The 17,138-nt window shown below is 40.8% G+C and overlaps 1 protein-coding gene across 1 annotated transcript in view; it reads right to left on the minus strand.

Moving 5' to 3' along the window:
* Positions 1 to 17,138, minus strand: part of LOC128640540 (rap1 GTPase-activating protein 1) — an 89,464-nt gene that overhangs the window by 39,219 nt on the left and 33,107 nt on the right. The window contains exon 7 of the mRNA XM_053693012.1: positions 3,502 to 3,580. Coding sequence (XP_053548987.1) covers positions 3,502 to 3,580 — 79 coding nt within the window. The remainder of the gene's footprint in view (positions 1 to 3,501; positions 3,581 to 17,138) is intronic.

Raw genomic sequence — 17,138 nt, forward strand, 5'->3', positions numbered from 1 at the left:
GGGGTTAAGAATTAAGACATGGGACTGAGGCACACAGAGGAATGCAGGAGATGGTATTACAAGTGTACTGCTTGTGGATTGTAGCCCAAACAATTACAGTTCTGTCAGTGTGCAAACGGCTCCTACATGTTTATATTCACTCTTATCTGGCAAACAGCTCGTTATGCAGTTCTAAGGAGGAGGAGGGGACAGCTGCTTGTAATGACACCACGCTGCAGCCCGCTCTGTTTACACAGAAGTCTCCTAATCTTGCCGTGTCAGGTGAAATTTATGACACTTGCCTGCAGAGCCATATAGTTACTTGTAACGGATCGTCCTGTCAGTGAATGTGTGAAAGGCTCATACATATATTTACCCTTATCTGGCTCCCTGTCTAATCGTGACTTTATTTGAAAAAGCAGCTCATCCTGCAGGACTCAATGAGCTGCTTTTTCAAATAAAATCACAGTTAGACAGGGAGCCAGATACGGGTAAATATACGTATTAGCCTTTCACACACTCACTGACCGGAGGATCCACAAGTAACTATACGGCTCTACAGGCAAGTATCATAAAAGTCACCTGACACGGCAAGTTCCTTCTCATGCCGCTCTGCTCTGCTTCAAGACAGGGAGTGAACAGCCCAGCCCACAGTGCCGCACCCCCTCTAACCGCGAGGCATTCTGGGGCATGTAGTTCATTTGAATATGGCCTGGAAATAACCCAGCCACACGGGGCTAAATTTAGGATCAGCTTGCAACTGGTTATAGCGGTCGGTGAGGCACGGGGGAGGACACTTTGGGGGATAAATATCTGTCTGCCAGGGGATGATTTCGTGGGGCATAAGGGTTAATTTACTTTTACATAGAAGATGCAATTTTCGGCCGATTTTCCCCTCTTTCGGCCGAAATGGGATAGGCCCATTTTCGGCCGAAAATTTCGGTGGCCGAAATTTCGGTGCATCCCTACTACAAAATTAAAAAAACCCTATGCTGCTCACTCAGCCTGTATTACTAAATGTAAACTTTGAAGGAAACGAACGTTAAGCTAAGCAGGGCTGCATGTAACAAAGTACCAGCATCAGACTATGCTGGAGAGCCACAGTCCAGTCATTTTGAATAATGTGTCTGGGTTTCAGGTGGTCTGAAACCCGGACACATGATTTGAAACCTGGAGGTGGCAACCCTACTGGGACAGAATGAACAACTGGGTGGGACACTGGGACAGCGCCTCCAAACCGGGACAATCCCAGTAAAAGTGGGACTTCTGGTAAGCCTATGCTAATGTCCATTGGTTTACAGTAACTTCTTGCTAGTGCTCATATAGGTATTTTATGCTAATGTCCATAGGTTTACAGTAACTTCCTGCTAGTGCTCATATAGGTGCTTTCTGCTAATGTCCATAGGTTTACAGTAACTTCCTGCTAGTGCTCATATAGGTACTTTCTGCTAATGTCCATAGGTTTACAGTAACTTCCTGCTAATGCTCATATAGGTACTTTCTGCTAATGTCCATAGGTTTACAGTAACTTCCTGCTAGTGCTCATATAGGTGCCTTCTGCTAATGTTCATAGGTTTACAGTAACTTCCTGCTAGTGCTCATATAGGTACTTTATGCTAATGTCCATAGGTTTACAGTAACTTCCTGCTAGTGCTCATATAGGTACTTTCTGCTAATGTCCATAGGTTTACAGTAACTTCTTGCTAGTGCTCATATAGGTGCTTTCTGCTAATGTCCATAGGTTTACAGTAACTTCTTGCTAGTGCTCATATAGGTATTTTCTGCTAATGTCCATCGGTTTACAGTAACTTCTTGCTAGTGCTCATATAGGTACTTTATGCTAATGTACATCGGTTTACAGTAACTTCCTGCTAGTGCTCATATAGTAGGTACTTTCTGCTAATGTCCATAGGTTTATAGTAACTTTGTGCCAGTGCTCATATAGGTACTTTCTGCTAATGTCCATAGGTTTACACTAACTTCCTGCTAGTGCTCATATAGTAGGTACTTTCTGCTAATGTCCATAGGTTTATAGTAACTTTGTGCCAGTGCTCATATAGGTACTTTCTGCTAATGTCCATAGGTTTACAGTAACTTCCTGCTAGTGCTCATATAGGTACTTTCTGCTAATGTCCATAGGTTTACAGTAACTTCCTGCTAGTGCTCATATAGGTACTTTCTGCTAATGTCCATAGGTTTACAGTAACTTCCTGCTAGTGCTCATATAGATACTTTCTTCTAATGTCTATCAGTTTACAGTAACTTGCTGCTAGTGCTCATATAGGTACTTTCTGCTAATGTCCATAGGTTTACAGTAACTTCCTGCTAGTGCTCATATAGGTACTTCTTGCTAATGCCCTTAGGTGTACAGTAACTTACTGCTAATGCTTATTTATGTACTTCCTGCTAGTTATCATATAGGTACTTTCTGCTAATGTCCATAGGTTTACAGTAACTTGTTGCTAGTGCTCATATAGGTATTTTCTACTAATGTCCATAGGTTTACAGTAACTTCCTGCTAGTGCTCACTCATATAGGTATTTTCTACTAATGTCCATAGGTTTACAGTAACTTCCTGCTAGTGCTCATATAGGTATTTTCTACTAATGTCCATAGGTTTACAGTAAATTCCTGCTAGTGCTCATATAGGTACTTTATGCTAATGTGCAAAGGTGTACAGTAACTTCTTGCTAGTGCTCATATAGGTACTTTATGCTAATGTCCATCGGTTTACAGTAACTTCCTGATAATGCTTATTTATGTACTTCCTGCTAGTGATCATATAGGTACTTCCTGCGAATGCTTATATAGGTACTTCCTGCTAGTGCTCATATAAGTATTTTTCCTGCTAATGGGTTTACACAGGTTTACAGTAACTTCCTGCTAATGATCATATAGGTACGTCCTGCTAATGCCCATAGGTTTACATTAACTTCCTGCTAGTGCTCATATAGGTATTTTCTGCTAATGCCCACGGTTTTACAGTAACTTCCTTCTAATGATCATATAGGTACTCCTTGCTAATACCCATAGGTTTACAGTAACTTCCTGCTAATGATCCTATAGATACTTCCTGCTAATGTTCATTGGTTTATAGTCAATTTTTGACAATGCTCATTAAGGATTATTAGGAAGCACTTAGAAACCGTTGAACATTATTAGGATGTAGACCCATGCATTCGTATCCAGATCAACGTACAAAAGAACAACTACATTTTTATTTGTTTCAGTTATCTGAAAATGTTAAACTTGTCCTTTTATGTTAAAAAATGTTAAAATGTCCTTTTCTGTTGATGGATATGGAGCAGCCAATAAGTATGTAGGTTTCACTTTTGTTCTTGGCTATTTCTGACCTCAGGCTTGTAGCACTAGCTACTACTGTAACTTTTATATACTGCTGTCCAGCTTCCCCTCTTCTGTCCTGAAGAGTTCCCAATAGGAATGTTAAATGCCTCACTTTCATATGGATGACAGGCATTTTTGAGTAATGTGTCCCATTAATTAAACATTTTCCCATCATACCTGTGCCATCTGTGCTGCACTAGGGAAGCTGCCCAAACCTCTTGTGTTAATAATGTCATGTTTGGTACCAGATCTGGTTCTGAAATATAAAGGGAAATGTTTCATCACTATTTTGTGGGGTATTTAGCATCAGTAGTCCATCATGCATTTTACTCTGCTGTCCTCTTGTTTGACTCTTTAGCCTGTGATTCTATGCTCTCTGGAGTATTGTTAAATTCCAGTGTCTACAGTATCTTCTTTCTCTGGCCACTTACTGTCTGTCCCATCATGCATCGTTCATCTCATGTTTCTTATCTCTAGTGCTTCCTCTCCCATTTTATTTTTATGTCCATCCATATTTTCTCAATTGCCTCTTTATCTGTCCTGTCTGTTCTTACTTCTGTCTCTTGTTAATGGCTCACGCTCAGGGCTGGACTGGAAAATGAGACTGTCCCTGTAAATTTTGGAAGAGTTGGGTTGGTCTGTAGGCATGGTTGGGCTGTTACAGTGGGGCAAAAAAGTATTTAGTCAGCCACCAATTGTGCAAGTTCTCCCACTTAAGAAGATGAGAGAGGCCTGTAATTTTCATCATAGGTATACCTCAACTATGAGAGACAAAATGTGGAAACAAATCCAGACAATCACATTGTCTGATTTGGAAAGAATTTATTTGCAAATTATGGTGGAAAATAAGTATTTGGTCACCTACAAACAAGCAAGATTTCGGACTCTCACAGACCTGTATCTTCTTCTTTAAGAGGCTCCTCTGTCCTCCACTCATTACCTGTATTAATGGCACCTGTTTGAACTTGTTATCAGTATAAAAGACACCTGTACACAACCTCAAACAGTCACGCTCCAAACTCCACTATGGTGAAGACCAAAGAGCTGTCGAAGGACACCAGAAACAAAATTGTAGACCTGCACCAGGCTGGGAAGACTGAATCTGCAATAGGCAAGCAACTTGGTGTGAAGAAATCAACTGTGGGAGCAATAATTAGAAAATGGAAGACATACAAGACCACTGATAATCTCCCTTGATCTGGGGCTCCACGCAAGATCTCACCCCGTGGGGTCAAAATGATCACAAGAACGGTGAGCAAACATCCCAGAACCACACGGGGGGACCTAGTGAATGACCTGCAGAGAGCTGGGACCAACGTAACAAAGGCTACCATCAGTAACACACTACGCCGCCAGGGACTCAGATCCTGCAGTGCCAGACGTGTCCCCCTGCTTAATCCAGTACATGTCCGGGCCCATCTGAAGTATGCTAGAGAGCATTTGGATGATCCAGAAGCGGATTGGGAGAATGTCATATGGTCAGATGAAACCAAAGTAGAACTGTTTGGTAGAAACACAACTTGTCATGTTTGGAGGAGAGAGAACACCATGCCTACTGTGAAGCATGGGGGTGGCAACATCATGCTTTGGGGCTGTTTCTCTGCAAAGGGAAGAGGACGACTGATCCGTGTACATGAAAGAATGAATGGGGCCATGTATCGTGAGATTTTGAGTGCAAACCTCCTTCCATCAGCAAGGGCATTGAAGATGAAACGTGGCTGGGTCTTTCAGCATGACAATGATCCCAAAAACACCACCCGGGCAACGAAGGAGTGGCTCCGTAAGAAGCATTTCAAGGTCCTGGAGTGGCCTAGCCAGTCTCCAGATCTCAACCCCATAGAAAACCTTTGGAGGGAGTTGAAAGTCTGTGTTGCCCAGCGACAGCCCCAAAACATCACTGCTCTAGAGGAGATCTGCATGCAGGAATGGGCCAACATACCAGCAACAGTGTGTGACAACCATGTGAAGACTTACAGAAAACATTTTAACCTCTGTCATTGCCAACAAAGGATATATAACAAAATATTGAGATGAACTTTTGATATTGACCAAATACTTATTTTCCACCATAATTTGCAAATAAATTATTTCCAAATCAGACAATGTGATTGTCTGGATTTGTTTCCACATTTTGTCTCTCATAGTTGAGGTATACCTATGATGAAAATTACAGGCCTCTCTCATCTTCTTAAGTGGGAGAACTTGCACAATTGGTGGGTGGCTGACTAAATACTTTTTTTCCCCACTGTATGTTAAGGAATTGGGTTGGTCTGTTGGCATGGTTGGGCTGGTCTGTAGACATGGTTGGGCTGGTCTGTAGACATGGTTGGGCTGTTATGTTAAGGAATTGGGTTGGTCTGTAGGCAAGGTTGGGTTGGTCTGTAGGCATGGTTGGGCTATTATGTTAAGGAATTGGGTTGGTCGGTAGGCATGGTTGAGCTTGTCTGTAGGCATGGTTGGGCTGTTCTGTGTAGAAGTTGGGTTGGTCTGCAGGCATGGTTGGGCTTTTTTGTGTAGGAGTTGGGTTGGTCTGTAGGCTTGGTTGGGCTGCTTTGTAAAGGAGTTGAGTTTGTCTGTAGGCATGGTTGGGCTGTTTTGTGTAGGAGTTGAGTTTGTCTGTAGGCATGGTTGGGCTGTTTTGTGTAGGAGTTAGGTTGGTCTGTAGGCATGGTTGGGCTGTTCTCTGGAGGAGTTGGGTTGGTCTGTAGGCATGGTTAGGCTGTTCTGTGGAAGAGTTGGGTTGGTCTGTAGGCATGGTTGGGCTGTTTTGTGTAGAAGTTGGGTTGGTCTGTAAGCATGGTTGGGCTGTTCTGTGGAGGAATTGGGTTGGTCTGTAGGCATGGTTGGGCTGTTCTGTGGAGGAGTTGGGTTGGTCTGTAGGCATGGTTGGGCTGTTCTGTGGAGGAGTTGGGTTGGTCTGTAGGCATGGTTGGGCTGTTCTGTGTGGGAGTTGGGTTGGTCTGTAGGCATGGTTGGGCTGTTCTGTGGAGGAGTTGGGTTGGTCTGTAGGCATGGTTGGGCTGTTCTGTGGAGGAGTTGGGTTGGTCTGTAGGCATGGTTAGGCTGTTCTGTGGAGGAGTTGGGTTGGTCTGTAGGCATGGTTGGGCTGTTTTGTGTAGCAGTTGGGTTGGTCTGTAGGCATGGTTGGGCTGTTTTGTGTAGCAGTTGGGTTGGTCTGTAGGCATGGTTGAGTTGTTCTGTTAAGGATTTGGGATGTTCTGTAGGCATGGTTGGGCTGTTCTGTGTAGGAGTTGGGTTGGTCTGTAGGAATGGTTGGACTGTTTTGTGTAGGAGTTGAGTTGGTCTGAAGGCGTGGTTGGACTGTTCTGTGAAGGAGTTGGGTTGGTCTGTAGGCATGGTTGGACTGTTTTGTGTAGGAGTTGAGTTGGTCTGAAGGCATGGTTGGGCTGTTTTGTGTAGGAGTTGGGTTGGTCTGTAGGCGTGGTTGGACTGTTCTGTGAAGGAGTTGGGTTGGTCTGCAGCGCTGTTCTGTGGATGAGTTGGGTTGGTCTGTAGGCATGGTTGGGCTGTTTTGTGTAGCAGTTGGGTTGGGCTGTTCTGTGAATGAGTTTGGTTGGTCTGTAGGCGTGGTTGGGCTGTTCTGTTAAGGAGTTGGGTTGGTCTGTAGGCATGGCTAGGCTGTTCTGTGTGGGAGTTGGCTTAGCTGCGTGAGGTTCTGTTCCTTGTATAATGGCATCAGAACAAGGCTCCCATTAGAGCCTATGGAAGAATTTGCATTGCGCTGAACTTGTAATACCAGCACACATTTGCATTTGCTGGTATTACACAGTGGAGCGCAAATATCGTGCTTGCGAAAGCACAATTTTGCACTCCACATGTAATCTGGTGCCTAATATATTATTATAGAGATATTAAAGGGAAAGCAAAGTCCAAATTAAACTTTCATAATTCAAATAGGGCATGTAATTTTAAACAACTTTCTAATTAACTTTTATTCTCAAATTACAGTAGCTTTGTTCTCTTGCCATTCTTAGTTGAAAGCTAAAACTAGGTTCATATGCTAATTTCTAAACCCTTGAAGGCTGCCTCTAATTTAAATGCATTTGACAGTTTTTCACAGCTAGAGGGTGTTAGTTCATGTGTTTCATATAGATAACACTGTGCTCACGCACGTGAAGTGTATTAAAAGTGCCATAAAACAGGTTGAGATCTGTGCATATCCTAAAAGGGCTAATTAATTTAAAATAGTTTGCATAAAAAATTGTTTAAAAATTGCTGGCAAGTTTTTAAAAAAATAAGCAAAATGAATTCCATAGCTAAGCTGCCTGTAGCAGCCAACTCCACCCCCTTATTAGTGTTTAGACACAGGCATTATATTTCAACTGAGTTCACAGCTTCTAGGTATGCTCCAGCAGATAATCTCTATGCACTTTTGCAATCTACCAAAACAACAATAGATATAGATACAGCCATAGAAGGAAATGTGTGGGGGGGAGTTAGAGCTTTACAATTCAGAAACTAAAAAGAAAGGGTTAATGGCGAGACACTGCAGTATAAATTTGCCGGTAAAGTAATTAAAGTACATATTAATTATATTTTGGGGCCTATTTATTAATGTGCGAGCGGACATGATCCGATATTAGGTATTATGTCCGCTGCACATCGATAAATGCCGACAGCATACTCTCTCTGCATTTATCATTGCACTAGCAGTTCATGTGAACTGCTTGTGCAATGCCGCCCCCTGCAGATTCTCGGCCAATCGGCCGCTAGCAGGCGGTGTCAATCAATCCGATTGTATTTGATCGGGTTGATTTCTGGCGATATCTGTCCGCTGGCTCAGAGCAGACGGACGGGTTATGGAGCAGCGGTCTTTAGACCGCTGCTTCATAACTTCTTTTACCGGCAAGCCTTCACATCAAGCTCCATACAGAGCTTAATAAATATGCCCCTTTGTCTCTATCCCAACTTGTTTTATGTCCCTTTAAGAGCACTGATTGCCTGAAATTCAAGTCTGTCAAAATATCTGAGTTAAGGGGGCAGTCTGCAGAGGCTTAGATACAAGATAATCACAGAGGTAAAAAGTGTATTAATATAACTGAGATAAGGGGTAGTCTGCAGAGGCTTAGATACAAGATAATCACAGAGGTAAAAAGTATATTAATATAACTGAGATAAGGGGCAGTCTGCAGAGGCTTAGATACAAGGTAATCACAGAGGTAAAAAGTGTATTAATATAACTGAGATAAGGGGCAGTCTGCAGAGCATTAGATACAAGATAATCACAGAGGTAAAAAGTATATTAATATAACTGAGATAAGGGAGCAGTCTGCAGAGGCTTAGATACAAGGTAATCACAGAGGTAAAAAGTATATTAATATAACAGAGATAAGGGGCAGTCTGCAGAGGCTTAGATACAAGGTAATTACAGAGGTAAAAAGTGTATTAATATAACTGAGATAAGGGGCAGTCTGCAGAGGCTTAGATACAAGGTAATTACAGAGGTAAAAAGTGTATTAATATAACAGTGATGGTTATGGAAAACTGGTGAATGGGTAATAAAGGGATTATCTATCTTTTTAAACAATAACATTTTTGGTGTTTACTATCCCTTTAAACAGTATGAGATTGTGATATAAAAACTTTACAATATACTTTCATAACTTATTTAGTCCCTTTTTATTTTTTTAATATAAAGGAAAATGGAACCCAAACTTTAAAACAACTTCCTAATTTACTTACTATTCTTTCTATAATCACACTTGCTGAATTACTTTGATATCCTTTGTTGAAAGATCAGCAATGCACTACTCCGAGCTAGCTGAACAATGAAAAGAGACAATTATGTGCCGCCACCAATCAGCAGTTCCCAGTAGTGCATTGCTGCTACTGAGCTCACCTTAGTATACCTTTCAACAAAGGATACCAAGAGAATAAAAAAATGTAGATAATAGATAGAGTAGGCAATTTTAATTCTGACTCTTGCAAGCTTTTCTTGCATGAAAATGTTTAACTTTTTAAACTCCTCTGTAAATGAATGAGCACTGCCATGTTTTAACTTAAAGGGACACTGAACCCAATTTTTTTCTTTCATGTTTCAGATAGAGCATGCAATTTTAAGCAATTTTCTAATTTACTCCTATTATCAAATTTTAGATGCCGGCCCATTTTTGGTGAACAACCTGGGTTGTCCTTGCTGATTGGACAGAACCAATAAAAAAGTGCTGTCCATGGTTCTGAACCAACAGTTGGCTGGCTCCTTAGCTTAGATACATTCTTTTTCAAATAAAGATAGCAAGAGAATAAAGAAAAAATGATAAAAGAAGTAAATTAGAAAGTTGCTTAAAATTGCATGCTCTATCTGAATCATCTTTTTTTTTTTTAGGGGTTAGTGTCCCTTTAAGTTCCCCTCTTATATAAGCTTCTTGCCGTTCCCCCTTATATAAGATTCCTGCTGAGGACAATTACAGACAGATATAAATCAGGCAATGAAAGAAAATTTCCGTGCAAGGCTGTGTGGAACACTGGATTATCCATAAGGGTTTCCACGCAGCTTTGTTTGCACAAACTAATTCACACTACTTTATAGAAACTAAAGTACTTTATAGAAAACTTTAAACTTATATTCTCAATTTTAAACAACATACATATATAATTATAAAAAAATGCATCTTCATATTACTCTACAGCTAACCTTTGCTTAAATGGATAGTAAACACCTTGAGGTTTTAAAATAAAATGTTTTTTGTACATTACAACAAGTCTGCAATATACTTTTATTATTTATTTTGACCCCTTTTCATGAATTTTAGCTCTGAAAATTGTGTCTTTTCTAATTATAAAACCTGAAAAAACAGCCTGTAGCCAAGGGGCTAAAATGACTGCTCAATTGTAAAAAATATACTTGGTGGACTCAAGCTTGGGGCCTAAGATTAAGCTTTTGGGGGATATTTTGTGACCCCCATACCACCTGTGCCCAGTGTATTTTTATAGAGCAGAGTCGAGGTGTTATAGAGGGTGGTTACAGAGCTCAGACTCTCTGTGGGGAGGTATTGGAGCCCTCATTAAACAAGCGAGTGGCTTTTAGGTTAACAGTACAGCTCCAATGCTGTTATTTAAAGCTGACTTTTTTCAGAGATTCTCTGTCACAAATCCTTCCTCAGACTGTCAGCAGGAATGACAGAAAGTGGCACAATCATTGTTACTTCTGTGGGAGCTACAAATAATTAGCAACATACAAGGGCTTTATGTTATAAACAGCCTGTCTGTGGCAGTAACTAGGCAGCATGATACTATACAAGGGCTTTATGCATGATACATAGCAGCTAAAGGTCTCAGCACTCACTGTTACTGCTAAAGACTTACGTGAGCAGCCTCCTACAAAAACACAAAGCCCTTTTTACATCCACAGCTCACATTATCTAAGCTGGCACTAGCCTGTGTACATTCTTCCAAAACTGGATAATGAGGTTCATTTTGACAGCTTACTCTTAGTACCACAGGGGTTAACTCTGGTCATCTTTCTTTTATGCACTGGGCCCTTCTAGATAAGCCTTCAGTCATTATATCACATACAAAATATACATTTCTATACATTGTTTTCTCCACTGATATCCACTGATATATAAAGTCACATTTTCTCCCTGTGCACTGACTACTCAGCCCAGTCTTTAAGTTGTTGAGGTATCTGAGTGCAGAAAGAGAAGCAGAGTGGGGAGGCAGGTGCACGGATTCCTTTTTAATGTCTTCTGCCAGTTAGAGAACCTTGTTAGAAAGTACCATGCTGTGCTCACCACTAAACTGAACATCTGCCGTACCTTTGTTATGATCACGTCCCAGTTAAACTGCTTACACACAACATGATCATCACATGTCAATGGAAAAATCACTATTTATATACTAACCCCAGCTAGTGTGCTCTGGTTACACGTGACCTGCATGCACGGAACAGGGGGCATTACTGGTGTAATCTGCCCACACTTGTTCCCATGGGGCAGCAGCCCTATTACACTAATGTATTTGGCTTCTGTTAAGTTTCTATTGATAAAGACAACACGTGCATACGAATATAATAAAAAAAGCATTCCTAGATGTGTGTGAATAACACTAAATGAAAGTCATGTTCTATGCAAAGTATTTCATTATTCATCTATGTTCCTAGTTCATGCTGATTCTGAACAAAATGTTTATATTATAGATGATGAAACATTAGGACCCATCAACCCTCACAGCATTAAACTGCAGCATTAAACTGTCACCCATACTTAAAAACAAATCTCTACATATTAATATAGCATTCTGGAGCAAGATTACATATGCGGTTTTGGTATCACATATACAGCGCTGCATATAAATGTGGTGCGTATATTTCACCCGTCGCCCGCAATTTTTACTCCCATAAGCAAACATAGAACTGTGTCGCAAATCAGTAGCACATATTAAGCGCAAGGACTTACGCAGCGAAAATGGAGAAATTTTACTCCATTTTCACCTCACCACACATAGGCAGGCGCAGCAAGCCTTACGCTGAAAATGTGAGCACCGTACAGTAACTGCCTGAAAATATTAACAAACACCTAACGCATGTGCAATATCTATCTACCTGTCAACCGCAATCCCCCACTGCAATAACTAATAAAGTGTATTAACCCCTAATCCGCCATTAACCCACATCGCAATAAGCCTAATAAATGTATTAACCCCTAATCCGCCATTAACCCACATCGCAATAAACCTAATAAATGTATAAACCCCTAATCCGCCATTAACCCACATTGCTAAATACCTAATAAATGTATTAACCCCTAACCCGCCATTAACCCACATCACAATAAACCTAATAAATGTATTAACCCCTAATCCGCCATTAACCCACATCACAATAAACCTAATAAATGTATTAACCCCTAATCCGCCATTAACCCACATCACAATAAACCTAATAAATGTATTAAGCCCTAATCCGCCATTAACCCACATCACAATAAACCTAATAAATGTATTAACCCCTAATCCGCCATTAACCCACATCGTAATAAACCTAATAAATGTATTAACCCCTAATCTGCTATTAACCCACATCACAATAAACCTAATAATAAATGTATTAACCCCTAATCCGCCATTAACCCACATCACAATAAACCTAACAAAACTATTAACCCCTAATCCGCCATTAACCCACATCGCAATAAACCTAATAAAACTTAGCCCCTAATCCGCCAAACCCACACAACGCAATAATCCTAATAAATCTATTAACCCTTAATCTGCCAAGCCCCCACAATGCAAATAACTAATTAAATTACTGTACTAAGCCCCCTAACCTAACACTCCCTAAATTAACCCCAATTACCTAAATAAAAAAAAATTAAAAAAATAATCTAAAATTACAAAAATAAAAAAGTCTAACATTACATAAAATAATAAACCAAATTATCAAAAATATTTTTTTTAAAACCTAATCCCTATGAAAATAAAAAAGCACTCTCAAAATAAAAACACCCCCTAATCTAATACTAAACTACCAATAGCCCTTAAAAAGGGCCTTTTGTAGGACATTGCCCTAAGTTAAACAGCTCTTTTACCTTAAAAAATACTAAGCCCCCCTCTAACAGTAAAACCCCCACCCACCAAACCCCCCAAAATAAAAAAGACTAACACTAAAAAATCCTAAACTACCCATTGCCCCTAAAGGGACATTTTTATGGACATTGCCCTTATGTCATGACTGCTTAGTTCTTTACTTATCCTTTGCATAGGTATGTCTTTCCACACTTACATAACTCCTCCCCTCTAGGCAGTTTAAATTCCCACTCCTACCCCTACCAAATCGCTTGATTGTTGAATCCAGCTTCTCTCTCTAAATTCCTACCAACCTCTAAACTTGGAGACAGACTCTTCGCAAGACGCTGCAGCACTCAGCAAGCGGTGACGTCACACGCCATCGCACACGCCGCCTGTAACGGATCCTGCAGGGGAACAACTCTCTATCTTGGACACCGCTCACCCATTATTCTAAGAGTTGAAAATAACAAATTGCACATTCCTCAATTGGATATCGGTAAGTTCCGATATCTAGTTTAGGCTGTTTTCTCACTGTCACTGTGTCTCGCCTTTTAGACAGGTTGCTTAGTTACTCAGACCCTTTACTTGTACACCTGAATTACCTAAGTTGTCTGTACTTCAACCAAAAGCTGCTCTTTATTATTTTCTATGACCCATGCCTAATTTATGCATATTACCAGATTTTGTAAACAAATAACTTACAGAAACTAGCTCCTAGTTATATCAATGTTGCAATTGCATTTACATATATATATGTGGGAACCAGATTGTCAATACTGAGTGGGGCTAATCGCTCTGTGGTCTCAGCCATTGACACACTGATCCTTATATCAAAAGTGCTCAGTATCCCACGATTCTGTCTTTTTGCTGCCTCCATACACCAAGGCAGAATCGCAGATACACTCACAACATCCCAAACCTGCAGTTGTGGTCCTAAAATCCCTTCTCTCCTTCACAGGGGTGAGATTAAATTCCACAGGCTGACACCTTAAAAGGGCATTCAGATATTTTGAGAGTTCCCTAATCTAAAAAAAAAACAACCCCCCCAAAAAAATAAAAAATAAGTCTAACCCCCCAATAGGTAATCACCGTTCCTGAAGTCTGTTGGAGAAGGTCCTGTTCCAGGCGGTGAAGTCTTTTTTCAAGCGGCCGACATCTTCTTTCAAGCGGGGACCTCTTCCTTCTTCATCCAGGACCAAGCCGGCTCGGAGATGAGCGCGGAGCAGGACCGGCAACCACGGAGCCATGGAGCGTGGAGGATCCTCTTCATACGATTGCCGCTGTACACCGAATAGTGAATTCAGGATACTGTTTAAATATGATTTGAACAGCCAATAGGATTTCAGTAGCTCTATTGGCTGATTTGAATTTGAAGAATCAAATCAGCCAATAGGAATGCAAGGGACGCCATATTTAAACGCGTACCTATTCAGTCTATAGCGGCGATCATACGAAGAGGATCCTCCAAGCTCCATGGCTCCACGGTCGCCGGTCCTGCTCCGCGCTCATCTCCGCTCCGTGCCGGCTTGGTCCTGGATGAAGATGGAAGAGGTCCCCACTTGGAAGAAGACATCGTCTGCTTGCAAGAAGACTTCTCCACCTGGAACAGGACCTTCTCCACCGGACTTCAGGAACAGTGAGTACCTATTTGGGGGTTAGATTTAGGATTTTTTTTTTTTTTTTTAGATTAGGGATTTATTGGGCACTCTTAAAAGAGCTCAAAGCCCTTTTAAGGGCAGTAAAAGAGATAAATGCCCTGTGTTTCAAAATACTTTTAGAGACCTAGTAGTACTGACAAGACCTTTTACATCACCTTTTAAGGGCAGTAAAAGAGCTGAATACAAATGCCCCTTTAGGGGCAATGGGTAGTTTAGGATTTTTTAGTGTTAGTTTTTTTATTTTGGGGTGGTTTGGTGGGTGGTGGGTTTTACTGTTAGAGGGGGGACTTAGTATTTTTTAAGGTAAAATAGCTGTTTAATTTAGGGCAATGCCCTACAAAAGGCCCTTTTAAAGGCTATTGGTAGTTTAGTATTAGATTAGGGGTGTTTTTATTTTGAGGGTGCTTTTTTATTTTTATAGGGATAAGGTTTAATTTTTAATTTTTGATAATTTGGTTTATCATTTTATGTAGAGTTAGACTTTTATTTTTTGTAATTTTAGATTAATTTTATTTTAAATTCTTTTATTTTTAAGTAATGTTAGATTTTTTATTTTAATTGTAACAGTATTTTTTAATTTAGGTAACTGGGGTTAATTTAGGGAGTGTTAGGTTAGGGGGCTTAGTAATTTAATTAGTTATTTGCATTGTGGGGGTTTGGCAGATTAGGGTTTAATAGATTTATTAGGTTTGTTGCAATGTGGGTTTGGCGGATTAGGGGTTAATAGATTTATAAGGTTTGTTGCGATGTGGGTTAATGGCAGATTAGGGGTTAATATTTTTAATAGGTACTTTGCATTGTGGGGGGTTGGCAGATTAGGGGTTAATACTTTTTTCTTTCCTAAGATATCGAGAGTCCACAACGTCATTCAATTACTAGTGGGAATATCACTCCTGGCTAGTAGGAGGAGGCAAAGAGCACCACAGCAAAGCTGTTAAGTGTCACTCCCCTACCCATAATCCCCAGTCATTCTCTTTGCCTCTGTCAATGGAGGAGATGAAATTTGGTGTCTAAAGAAATTAATTCCTTTTTCGGGTACTTTTCCCTGCAAGCAAGGATTTGGGTTTAGCTGAGTCCACATCAATCTCTTCAGTAGAGTAGTGGTGGCTTTTAAGCAGTTAGGAAGTTGTGAGGTAGCCCTTGCTTTCTTTCCTAACACATTGCTGCCCGTGGTACAGAAAGCCAGAGTTGGCTACTCTGTTCTTTCTTTTTCTACAGGTCTCTGTAAGGAGTATGTGTCCTTTCACACCTTGTAAGCTGTCTTTCTGCCAGACAGCTAGACTGCAGGTAAGTGCTTTTGTCTTCTAGGTCTTGGAGACTTGCATTTCAGAAGAATATGTCATATGCAGTAGATGGGGTCATTTTTAAAATCCTTTATACAGGATTTTCTTTGGCAGTGGGCAGGCACATTATGTATGTTGAGACTAGGAGGCCTATTTATCAAGCTGTCAACCGCAAACACTAAAATTACATTAAACTACCAATTAAACTAACTATATTACATATTAAAAACCTAACCCTACTCAAATTATTTAAATCTATAATTAAAAATTACTAAGTTACAAAAAATAAAAAACACTAAATTACAAAAAATAAAAAACACAAATGGCTAGATTACGAGTTTTGCGTTATGAGGGGTGCGGTGCTAACTTGCACGTTATTGTCACCGCTCACTTACCTACAGCGCTGGTATTACAGGATTTCCGAAACACAGTGTTAAAAGGCAAGAAGTGGGCGTAGAGCAAAATTGTGCTCCATACCGCACTACAATACCAGCGCTGCTTAAGTCAGCGGTGAGCTGGTTTTACGTGCACGATTTCCCAATAGTCATCAATGGGGAGAGCCGGCTGAAAAAAAGCCTAACACCTGCAAAAAAGCAGTGTAAAGCTCCGTAACGCAGCCCCATTGATTCCTATAGGGAAACTAAATTTATGTTTACACCTAACACCCTAACATGAACACAGAGTCTAAACCCCCTAATCTTACACTTATTAACCCCTAATCTGCTACCCCCGACATCGCCGACACCTACATTATATTTATTAACCCCTACTCTGCTGCCCCTGACATCGCCGACACCTACATTATACTTATTAACCCCTAATCTGATTGCAACAGCCAATAGGATTTTTTCCCTTTTAATTCCTATTGGCTGATAGAATTTTATCAGCCAATCAGAATGTAAGGGACGCCATCTTGGATGACGTACCTTAAAGGGAAACTTCATTCTACAGCGACCATCGGAAGAAGAGGATGCTCCACGCCGGATGTCTTGAAGATGGATCTGCTCCGCACCGGATGGATGAAGATAGAAGATGCCGTCTGGATGAAGACTTCTGCCGGCTTCGATGAGGACTTCGGCCCGCTTGGATGAAGACTTCTGCTGGCTTCGATGAGGACTTCTGCCGCTTGGATGAGGATGGATGTCCGGTCTTCAAAAAACTGTAAGTGGATCGTCGGGGATTAGTGTTAGGTTTTTTTAAGGGTTTATTGGGTGGGTTTAATTTTTAGAGTAGGGTCTGGGCAGTAAAAGAGCTTAATGCCCTTTTAAGGGCAATGCCCATACAAATACCCTTTTCAGGGCAATGGGGAGCTTAGGATTTTTAGATAGGGTTTTTATTTGGGGGT

This window comes from Bombina bombina, chromosome 9, assembly GCF_027579735.1.
Source record: "Bombina bombina isolate aBomBom1 chromosome 9, aBomBom1.pri, whole genome shotgun sequence".
Lineage (NCBI taxonomy): Eukaryota > Metazoa > Chordata > Amphibia > Anura > Bombinatoridae > Bombina > Bombina bombina.